Below are 11,343 nucleotides of genomic sequence, written 5' to 3' on the forward strand. Positions count from 1 at the left end.
ATATGTGCATTTTGGGTGGATGCACGGCGTGATTCGTAAATTGGTTTTGGATCGGGGTAAGCTTATGGTGGTATCAATATATATTCAGGTGGTAATATTCACGAAGATCCATGTCTCTTCACCGGTACATCTAGAGTTGGAGCCGCTACCCAATCGCTCGGGCCTGGTGATACCAGATTGGGAAATTTACACATGGCGAGCAACACATGATGTGAAAGGTGCTGAGGTGAAGAGTCGAGATGCATGAAGAGTGGTGTTTCAATATTCTGCATGGGGTAATGAGGTGAGGTTTTGGGTGAGGCTGGGGGGGGGGGGGGATTTCTGCAAACGAACGTTCTGGAGTTTTGGTGAAGTCTTGTCGTAAGGTTGAGAAAAAGCCAAGATGGCTAAACTTGTTGAAGACGCAGGAGGAAATGTTAGACTCGGGAGATGCACGAAGAGGTGTGCTCGGGAGATGCAAGTCGGGAGATGAATTGGGGTTTACCCCGCATTCTGTCACATTTTCATCACATGGCTGTCACATTTTTACTATGCAATAAATCTTGTATGCAGGACGAGAATGATCAACACCGGGGATTGACCATGTATGGTATTGGCCGCATGAGGAAAATCACGATTGTCTGGCACTGCATAGGGTCTCCATGTGGGTGCATGAGGGAGCATACCCAATGACCCAAGTGTCCAAATTGAAAACCCTACAATGGAAAGGCTGATATCCCGATGTCAGATCACAAGACGAAGGCCGAATGAGATACATGAAAGCTTAGATTTGTGATGAATCGAGGAGTCTGAGTTAGGCTCTCAGATGATTCGATTTGATATCCGATATCGAGGGGAGTACCTCGATGCGTTCATTACTTTTTCCAAGTCTAAAATTGTGAAAATCATTCATTTGATCCTTGGCTATTGTGCAAATGCATATCTAGATGCTAGCTAGCCGACTGTGAATTAGCAGTCTATGTGAAAACCAGCAAGTGTGAAATGATATGAACCATCCTGGGTTCATACCCACGCTAAAAACAAAGTGTAAAAGTGCAATGCCACAGCAAGAATGAGCCCTTCAAAGTGAGACCCATGAGCACATCGTGAACATGCCCTCTGATCTTTCCATCCATAATACGCCCTGCAAAATCCCACAAAGATCCCCCCAACCCCAATGCTTCAAGCTCTTTCAAATAATCATAATGGCGCACAAGGCAATAGCGATCACAGCCAATGATGGAATACTCAAGCCTGTACCAGCGTTGCATGTTGGGTTTTGGTAAGGTGAAGAACCACAGTCGGATTGTCTGGCTTCTAGCAGCTCAGATTCCGCGCGATTGCTGAGTTCAACAAGGTTGATGGGGGAACCCTGACGCTTCTCAGGAAGCTGAATAAGATTTATGGCAGCATCTTGGGCGTTGCGAGAGCGGATGGGCCTATACTTGGTGGTTTCGCGATTACTCAATTCGACAAGGTTGATTGGGGAGTCTTGTCGCTTTTCAAGGAGCTTGGAGAGATTGGTAGGGTCATCACGCTTTGAAAGTTGAATGAGATGAATCGGAACATCTTGTCTCTTCTCGGGAAGTTGAACGAGGTTAATGGAGGAGCCTTGTCGCTTTTCAGCAACCTTGATCAAATCAAGAGCATCATCAAGTTGGATTAAGTCAATAGGGCCATTGCGCTTCTCACTAAACAATCGAACCGTCAGTAACTATCCGCCAAAGGAATATCTGAAGGCTGTGGACTTGAAGGGTTGACTTACGGAAGTTGAATAAGATCGATAGGGCCATCGCGCTTGTTGCTAAGCTCAACAAGATGAATTGGAGACTCTTGAGCAGCACGAGCGTACTCAACCGCTGCACCTATTGGCGTAGTAATCGGAGTTGGTGCAGCAAAGCTTAGAGTAGCGAAAGCGAGGAGGAAGAGCTTCATGATGCTTGAGATATGCATTTTGATGGTAGGATCCTTGAAGACTTGATTATGCAATATAATTTCGAGATATTTGTAAAGCACGTGCTATTGTTGGATAGAAGTGGAAGAATTGTAGTTGATTTCTTGTTGTTTTGAGAAGCGAGGTAGAAGTAGAGAGTTTTAAGGAAGGATTTGATGAAGAATTTTATGGAGGGTGATAAAATCAAATACTTATGGTCTGAGAATTGGAAGGGTGAGCTGATATTGAAAGCAATTCCTTGGGACCTTTGTTTCCTATTCACTTTGGCGTATCTTTGTAGCATGACAGTACTCATTCATTATCGTGGTTGGTCCTATTCTCACCTTCTTGGACAAAATAAAGCCTCGGGATCTACGTTGTTGGCCAGCTTCTATCCACGTTTCTCTCCAATTGGTCCAATGTCCTCAACTGTCGTCAGTGTAAGTAGAAAGAACCAAGATATAACTTTGTAGCAGGCCATTGGCCGATTCCATATCATTGTCTCACCTGTTTGTATTCACATTAAGCTCATCTTCTGATGGGAACCCAAAGCTTCAACCGCCATTTATAATCAGATTCACAGAAGTACATCAAGACAACAACTAGCAATACATTCACTCGAATGCTCTCGAATGATTCACAAAGAGCGGGCGATGGATCGTGACTCCTTCCTAATGGTGAACATAATTTGGAGATTTTGCTCTGTGATTGTCACAGTAAGATCTTGTGGTGTTTTCGTATCATCTGGAAACGAACCAACAACAACTAAGAGCATTTTGAGTAGAAACTGTAAGTAGCAAACTGCTGGCAGATGATAGTAGGGTGTCTTCACTAGTGTGCCGTTGGCGCTCAGCCTGTTGTAAGTTTAGATCCCCCGTTATGGATGGTACGAGGGTAGAATTATGAGAGAAGCTTCTTCGGGGAAGCGGTTTAATCTGGTTGAGATGCATGGCAAGCATCAAGAGCGCAACTAAGACTCGTGAGAAGATACAAATGACAGAAACTAGCAGTAGTGGAAAGCTTGTGGCGACAACAAAGTTAAAAACTTGCAAAAGTCATATTGAATATAGGAAGATAAAGGAAGCACAATGAGAGCATAGGGTCGCTCGCCAAAGTATCGAATGAAATTCTTCATTTACAACCTAGGCATCTCAGGAAGATGCGGAAAATGGTGAAACTGTCGGCCTCTGCTACACACGCCAGATATCAATGTATTCGACCAAGCTGAAGACATGTAGGAAATTGGTTAAGTCAGACCCGGTCACTAGGCTGACAATACTTCGTCCTCGCACGAGTCTTGCGTGGCAATTTCGTTGGACCAATAAACCAGTATTATCATTCTATTTCATTTCCCACTTTCATACAATACAATTTCCATCGATCAAATGGTCTCAGAATGAAATGAACACCATACGCCGCCGAATCGACTCCAAAATTCTAAGCCTAACTCGTATATACCAGTGCTAATCGCCAATCGTTTACTAAGAAAGAGAAATAGCACCTCTTCGATTGTCGCGGAAATGTAGGTAAGCTTGGAAACCGCAACCGACGATGAAAACCTATTGATTGACACACACAGACATTAGCTACGGAGCTGCGGATGGATGAAAAAAGTTTACGATTGTCTGAACAGGAACCATTGAGAGCTTCGATAAAACATACCGCATAAACAACGACAGCAGAGAAAACGGTAGCAGCGACCGCGGCCCCGTCGTCAGGGTCCTCCTTTCCACCCAAGAGTGCGTGGTTATTGCTCTTGAAGAGAGCGCCGATGATAGAGAGGATGATGACGGCAAATACTGAGATGACGATGCTATAGCACCAGTTAGGAATTGATGGAAAACAAAAGCTAGGCAGGAATCAATAAGGGCACGAACCAAGACCAAGCTTGCATGACTCCTACGACGGGCTTCATCTTGTTGGTGGAGTCTTTTCTACGAGCGAATAGATGCGAATAGAGAGAAATGAACTCTTTGAGGTTCGTGATAAGGGTGTGAGAGTCTGAAGTTGGTAGTTGGTGGTTAGTTGATGGACCTGAATTGAGAATGTCGTCGAAAGTCGGCAAGTCGGAGCTTAGAGGTGAGTCTTGGCATTCACTTCCTCGCGAAGCTTCAGACTTTACACTTCAGGATTCTTTTCCCGCCAGACTAAAACTAAACAACTACCTACCCGTATATAAAAACTCATGATGTAATAACATCTCTTGTTTTCTCCCTTCTGATTCTTTATAGTCTAGATTATCGACGATGAGTTTTTATGATGGTCATTTGTCATCCATCACGAGACTATCCAAACACGGTCCCAGATTCTGGTTGCAGAGCCAAATTTCGAGCCTTTCGAATGGTCCTTCCCTCGTAATATGTTGTGTTAGAAAATTCAACGTTTGTCTCATCAAGCATGATGATCCAGTCACTCTATATCCTATCTCTGTTGCTTGGTCCTTTCGACCTTCACTGCAATTGGCACAAAGGCATCATTTCACTACTCGAGTATCAGATGGCCAAAGATACTGACTTATTTCACACAGGAATGCTACGGGCATGCAAATTTACCAGTTGATCCTGATTGGCCTTGAAATCTTTGGGAAGCTATGTCACTATGGAAATTCAGGTCGGGCTGTGAGGATAACGCTATCTAGACAGCAGTAAATCACGCAACCGCTTGAACTCAGTCACACAGTCATCATCTATACATCAGATGTCTAGTTCATAGATCGCTGTTCTATGTTAATTTATTCGAAACTGCTGAGACGACGTCCCATCGCATCGTGTTGTGAAAAGAAGATACCAATATGTCGTACCGCCAACAACGATTCAGTCGGCCCCTTTCTCATTTCCAGTGAAGCGGTCGATGCTGTGAACGTCACCAATTCTTGTTTTCACATTTAGCTAATATCACCTATTGCCTGCCTGTGCATAAATGGTCTGATTTGTTTGGATAAACAACATCTGCAGATCTTAGCCAAGCTTCTGTCAAAAAGCTCGAATTGACGGACACTGACTTTTCAAAAGCTTGACTCACAAGCCATTGCTGGAACGAACGGATGCCAAGAGTTCCGCAGTATCGCTCGTATCTTGCAATTCGCTCAGATGGAGGGTTTGTTTATGAAACGCCGCCTCTGTGCTGTTGTATCGAAAAGCTAGTGGTGGGTGGGCTCGACAGTATCATAGCCGATATCTTTAGATCTTTACATAGGCCAAATTTTGGTAAGTCCTGATTGCTTGATGAAGATATGCGATAAAGTCCAGCACCCATTCGTTGTCGGTGTTGGCGGCAGCGGCAACGGCATGCGTTTGTTTACTATCAATATACTTACTACTGCGCCTCTTTCATCTCGCATATCTACTGAAGGTGGTATTAACACGGGCCACAGACAGCCAACGAATATCATAACTGTAAAATTTGTGAAACGAAACATTGAGATGGATGTAATACAACGCTTAGGGAAATTGAAGAGTAGCGCGCGGTACTTTCAAACACAAGGTATTCCAATTTACTTTCATATCATTAGGATCAACCATCATTCTCTTCTGGCTTAGAAACCAGCATCCACCAATCCTGCCAACCATCAAAGCGTTCCCTTAATCCTCGTGTTCCCGAAAAAGAGTCCCGAATGATTGGCGCAAGGTTTTAAACGCTCGGATTTCAGGGGTTTCATCAACCAAACGAAAAGCTTAACCAATTAACCTTAGCGAGTTAGCTTTACCCCAAATCTCGACAAATTGTATCCCATGTCTCAAATCTTCTTTCAACCGTAGATGAACCACAGGACAACATACCAGAATGCTATTGGACACCAGCAGCAAGAAATCCAAAAGTCTTCTTCTAATTTAGCGTCAACAATGGCATAGAGTGAACATGATTGCCTACAGCAACTTGACGATACGTATCGCTGACGTATTGATACTGCCTAGTATTCAAGCTCCCTTCTATCACTCATGATCGGTCTGTTTGATATGATGCTTAACTTCTAAAGTATCAAGGCTAGGGGGTCGTAGCAACTAGATGATGAAACAAGCAGAATCTGCGAAAAATCCGAAGTAATTCCCGTACTATCCACCTCCATTGAATTGAAACAGCCTTGCTATATTGATTCTGATGTACCGGCCCCGATCGTCTTTGCTCGTCAAGAGAGAAGTAGTGAGAACGGCCGTGGTTTTCGGGCCACAATCAAAGTGTTTGAATTGCGTACAACTTCAGCCCACTATTTCCAACGCTTGTACCTGCAGATATGCCAACCATTTGCTGGATAAAGAAAGGCGCAGCAAGTTTCCTGCAAAGGATATGCACCTTCAAAAGCTTTGTGGAACGGTAGGGTAATGTTTGGCAAGGCTACCTAATCCACTATCCAGATTTGATCTTTGTAGAGTGAATCCTTGGGATGGCACGATCGATCCACAATCTGTGGTTCATAAACCTTTGTTCTCTCCCCTCTTGAAAAAACTTAATTACTTATCTACTACCTTCGTTCTTCAGAATTATAATCCTTCAAATAATTTCTTCAATACTCTCTTGAGTGGTGGAACACTTTCGCTTTGAACGCCATTCACATCTAACCTCAATTCCCTCTTAATGTGAGTCTTTATATACGCGCGAAAGCTTCCCTGACTTTAAATACTGACCTCTCTTCTCCAGTTCAACACTTTCCGTCACGAAAGTTTCCTGGTCGTTTAAAAGTTTCACATATACCTAAGTCTCTACTCGTCATCAAGATGCATTCAAAAATGATCTCATCAGTTCTTGTAACTGCACTCCTCGGTCTTGCGCAAGCGCAAACAACAACCTTTCCAGTAACCGGTACCTTGGGCAATGCGACCATCCCCGAAAATAATCCAGTCGGTCCAATCTATGTCGCCACTCTTCCAGACATGGAGTTCTTCAACCCCGATGACCCACGCGGTAACATCAAAGGATCTGTCTCCGCAACTGCCAACCCTGATGGCATCGGTGTTCAATTCCAAGTTCAATTCTCCAACCTCCCCACCAGCGGTGGACCATTCGGTAAGTACTTCATTCGATGATTAGCAATCTTTTCGATTTCCCTTACTAATACCCACTCCAGTTTATCACCTCCACGCACATCCCGTTCCCTCAGATGGAAACTGCACCGGTACCCTCGGCCATCTCGATCCTTTCCTCCGTGGCGAAACCCCCGCTTGCAACTCTTCCCTTCCTCAGACCTGTCAAGTGGGTGATCTCTCTGGCAAACACGGAAAAGTCACTTCAGATCCCTTTCAAGCTTCTTACGTCGACGAGTTTGCTTCAACACTCGAAGGCTTGGGTAGTTTCTTCGGCAATCGCTCATTGACGGTTCATTTCGGAAACACTACCAGAATCACCTGCGCGAACTTCACCTTGTTGGACGGTGTTGTTGGAGGTGATTCTGAAGGAAGTGCAAACAGCACGAGAGATGGAGCAAATGGAACTGCTACAAGTACTGGTGGTGGACCTGCACAGTTCACTGGCGCGGCTGGCAAGATCAGTGTCCAGAGCAGCTTGATAGCTATCATGGGTGCTGTTTTGGTGTTCGCACTTTGAGCAGGTGATATGATATCTACATTGATATTTCAAAACAAAATTGATGATGATAATGTGGAGGGAAAGAGAAACGAGGAGTTTTTGGCGTTCAAGATATCCATCATACCCGGCACAATGCCTACTTAATGACTGCAATAATGGAAGAAATGGTTATTTCACAGAGGTAATTGCGAATTAGAGTGGTTAGATAATAGATAGCTAGCTGCCTGCTGATAGGTAGTGATGTGTGCATAATTCATAAACGTATTGGCTTTGAACTGTCTGGCATGTCGCTTCTGATAATGCAAATAATTTGTGTGAGGAGAGTTGGAGTTATGATTAATTGTTGTATGTCTGAGTTGATAGTATCCGCAATCTGATTCTAGTCTACAAACCTCTATTGTCGTCGGTTGTGCCTTTCGATTCTTCAAGATCTTTCAAATGCTCTTTGTTTGTATAGCACAACCATCATCCATCACCAGTTAGCTCCCCATCTCAAACCCCAAGTCTATCCATCTCTCCATACACTCCAAAATCCCACCTACTCCCACCCATCCACGCCATGCGCCAAGTATTTCCTCCCCCCCCCCCTCTCTCTCTACTTCTCGAAGCAAACATTCCATTCTATGCATTGGATCCAAACATCCGAAGTCAACACAATTCTTGGCCATCTTGGCAATCTCTAACTTATCACGTTTCTTTTCGATGTATATCCCTGTCATTCACTGAACTCTACGATTTGGCGAGGAAGAGTCGGATAGATAGTTTGTTTCGAATCATGGCATCTGTGCTCAATGCCAACATGTTTTTGTTCTATTTTTTTTTGTTTTTGTTTCGTTATTTTTATCTCTGCAGAGAAAAAATGGAAAGTGTGGGTAATGGGGTGAGTGATGGATAAAATAATTCGATAGATCTTAAGAGGGAGTTTGGCTGGGGAAAGAGAGGATTTAGTACAAGCATATGGGAGGAAAAAATCAATTTCTTCATTACATTGAACATTTCTGATGAATCCAGAAATGAAATCTGTGTTCATCTTCGAATAGTGCAGAAATATGGGATTATGTTGACTGTGATATTGAGAATACATGGATAAATAAGATTTGCCCTGTTGGAATGTCTTCCAAACTTTGAATATGTTTACTTTGACTGTTAGAGTACGAAGGACAAGAGTGGTGCTCTGTTTCTGTTTTAATGGGAGAAAGATGATATGATTTATGATTTTTGGGAGAAGGTCTGGCCGTGCTTTAGTTATGTGTTCTTTAAAGATAGACGATTAGTATATTGTGGTATCGAGATATATGGCATAATTGTCTGTTAGTATAACGCCCTACCTTCTTGATCTAATACGTATCGCGGCAGTATGTTCAAGAAAACGAGGGAATCTTTTCCATAAACAATATATGAATAAGATGAATGTGGATTTCGCAGAAAGACAAGAGATACATTAGATACTACGACAGCTTTAGCACAAGAAGACGTCTGTGAGAGGCATATTCGATAATTGGATTGGCACTATTGTACAAAGTAATTGCATCTAACATAGGAAATCAAATCAAATTATCAAAACGCTCCCCAACTCCCTCCATTTCCCCCACCTCTGCCTTTCTCCTAAACTCCGACCAGCGCCGAAGATTAAATATTAATTGGGTATGTATTTATATATGTTAAACGGATATATCCATATCAAATCCAAAATGTGAAGAAAAGTTAGAAAATACAATTAGCGGCCACCAGTATTCGCTTTCTCGACCAGGTGAACCGCTTCCTCTTGCTTACTCTGAGTTCTCTGAGCCAAGACCCCTTGTCCATTCTCAACATCCGCTCCGCTTGACTGAGCGCTCATGACACCATTGCCATTCTTTGTCCACTTCGCACTATGTCTTGGGTCTCTTGCGCGAGGATCCGCACACATACGATCAATTGATTCCAAAGACTGACCCTTGGTTTCATAAATAAAGACATAAGCAAACAAAGCAGAAATTGCACCGGTAGCCCCGAAAATGAAAAAGACCTTGGCCTTCAAATTGGCATTTTCTTCGCCCACCAAATATGGCGTGACGAATGCGATGATGAAGTTCCAAAACCAGTTCGATGCGGTACTGAGAGCAACTCCACGACCACGAAGAGCTAATGGAAACATCTCCCCAGATACGGCCCAGGCGGTAGGACCCCAGGTACTAGCGAAGAAGAAGATGTGGACCAAGACGAAGACGAAGAGGACCCATTGAGCTGCTTTGTTCTCGCTGAGCACGGTACCAACAATGGCGATAATGAATTCGCAGATGGACATGAAGATGCCACCGTAGATGAGGAGCGGGCGTCTGCCAAATCTTTCAATGGTCCAGAATGAGAGAGGGGTTGAGCAAACGTTTACTGTGCTGTGTTAATTTGTGTATTGAGGATTGATGGTGATTGAACTTCACTTACCAACGTTTGTAATTGTGGCCAAGAGGAAGACACTAGTCAGTCCAACCTGTGCAAAATAAGTTGTACCATAGTAGAAAATGAAATTAACACCGGCTATTATAACAATTATTAGCAAAATTTCAAGATCATGTTCAAGAGAGAGAAGGCTTACTTAATTGTTGCATCATTTGCACCATTGTACCGATGAAAGTTCTATAAAGATTGCTTCCGCGATGGAGACCTCCGGCAAAAAGGTCTTTCCAGGCACCATTGCCATTTGCACGCTCTATCCTAGTATCCTCAATCATAGCCGCATATTCTCTTTCAAGATATGCATTACCATCAGCGCGTCCACGCAGTCTCTTTAGAGCTGCTTTGGCCTGCCCTTCTCTTCCCTTGGAGAGATACCATCTTGGAGATTCAGGGAGAATAAGGATCAAGCCGACAAAAAGGAAAGCTGCAAAGACAAATTGCAGTCCGATAGGAATTTGGAATGAGGCGTTACTTCTGATATCTTTGGTACTTTGATTTACTCCCGAAGCAATAAGAAGACCGATTGTAATACCAAATTGATAGACGCTGATACAGGCACCTCGAATCTTCTGGGGGCAAATCTCGGTTTGGAAAGCAATGATATTGGCAGACACAAAACCGATGCCAAAACCAGCGATAGCACGGCCAGCGGCCAGCATACCAATAACCGGATAAGCGACTTGAAGGATGACACCGACACAGTAAATAGCACAACCGATGAGGATAGTGTTACGACGACCCCATTTATCAGATGAGTAGCCAGAGACAAGGGCACCGAGAAATGTGCCTACGGAAAGTAAGGAAACTATGACAGATTTGCCCCAAGTAGGATACATATAGCCCATGAAGCCCAAAGGATCAGTTGAGGGCTCACCATAAGCCAACTTGAAGTAGTCCACTGTTATTGAGAGGCGGTTAACATGTATACACGGATGTATAGAAATCAGAAACAACTTACTTCCAAGGCAGCCGTTGATGTAGCCAGCATCGTAGCCAAAGAGGAAACCACCAGTAGCAGGGAAAGAACATCTGAATATTTCCATATAAGAAATAGGAGGGTTGTCGTGTGGATGGACACCTCTGTCCTCGTTCGATTTATTTGTTGCCATGTTTGGAACAGATTCTATATGTATTGATGTTTAATGAAAGATGAAGCGAACCGAGCTGAAGAGAGGATTCTCAGACTATATAGTCATTGAAATGCGGAGGTACCCCAGAATGTGAATTCATCTAATGCCATACTTGCCCGCTTTATCCACATGACGTGCAGCATAAGTGCATGCGCGGCCTTCGTGGTTCGGTGATTGCAGGTAACATTTAAACTAGAGTAATTCTCCCCGCTTGGGGAAACTCTAAGTTGATATCTCTCATAGTACTATGTCTCTTATTGGTGAGCTCCAAGGAACAGAATTCTCGGCCATTGTCTTGGTTCTTTCCTTCGTGGACTATAACAGTGCCAAACGTAGGCTATTCGG

The 11,343-nt window shown here is 43.6% G+C and overlaps 4 protein-coding genes across 4 annotated transcripts; 1 reads left to right on the forward strand and 3 right to left on the reverse strand.

Moving 5' to 3' along the window:
- Positions 1-893: 893 nt before the first annotated feature.
- Positions 894-2,054, reverse strand: BCIN_06g03140 (hypothetical protein). The gene is made up of 2 exons (XM_001556176.2): positions 1,745-2,054; positions 894-1,670 (listed from the first exon to the last, which is right to left on the reverse strand). The coding sequence occupies exons 1-2, from the start codon at positions 1,930-1,932 to the stop codon at positions 1,172-1,174; spliced, it is 687 nt and encodes a 228-aa protein (XP_001556226.1). The 5' UTR covers positions 1,933-2,054; the 3' UTR covers positions 894-1,171.
- Positions 2,055-2,959: 905 nt separating this feature from the next.
- BCIN_06g03150 (hypothetical protein) lies at positions 2,960-3,947 on the reverse strand. Its single transcript, XM_024693442.1, has 3 exons — positions 3,790-3,947; positions 3,575-3,725; positions 2,960-3,471 (listed from the first exon to the last, which is right to left on the reverse strand). The coding sequence occupies exons 1-3, from the start codon at positions 3,825-3,827 to the stop codon at positions 3,394-3,396; spliced, it is 267 nt and encodes an 88-aa protein (XP_024549228.1). The 5' UTR covers positions 3,828-3,947; the 3' UTR covers positions 2,960-3,393.
- A 2,401-nt stretch (positions 3,948-6,348) lies between these two features.
- Positions 6,349-7,717, forward strand: Bcsod2. Its single transcript, XM_024693443.1, has 3 exons — positions 6,349-6,486; positions 6,548-6,913; positions 6,975-7,717. Exons 2-3 carry the CDS (start codon positions 6,625-6,627, stop codon positions 7,448-7,450), a joined length of 765 nt encoding a protein of 254 aa, XP_024549229.1. The 5' UTR covers positions 6,349-6,486; positions 6,548-6,624; the 3' UTR covers positions 7,451-7,717.
- Positions 7,718-8,920: 1,203 nt separating this feature from the next.
- BCIN_06g03170 (hypothetical protein) lies at positions 8,921-11,029 on the reverse strand. Its single transcript, XM_024693444.1, has 4 exons — positions 10,827-11,029; positions 10,008-10,766; positions 9,857-9,949; positions 8,921-9,802 (listed from the first exon to the last, which is right to left on the reverse strand). Exons 1-4 carry the CDS (start codon positions 10,975-10,977, stop codon positions 9,150-9,152), a joined length of 1,656 nt encoding a protein of 551 aa, XP_024549230.1. The 5' UTR covers positions 10,978-11,029; the 3' UTR covers positions 8,921-9,149.
- Between the last annotated feature and the right edge of the window lie 314 nt (positions 11,030-11,343).

Source organism: Botrytis cinerea, chromosome 6 (genome assembly GCF_000143535.2).
Source record: "Botrytis cinerea B05.10 chromosome 6, complete sequence".
Classification (NCBI taxonomy): domain Eukaryota; kingdom Fungi; phylum Ascomycota; class Leotiomycetes; order Helotiales; family Sclerotiniaceae; genus Botrytis; species Botrytis cinerea.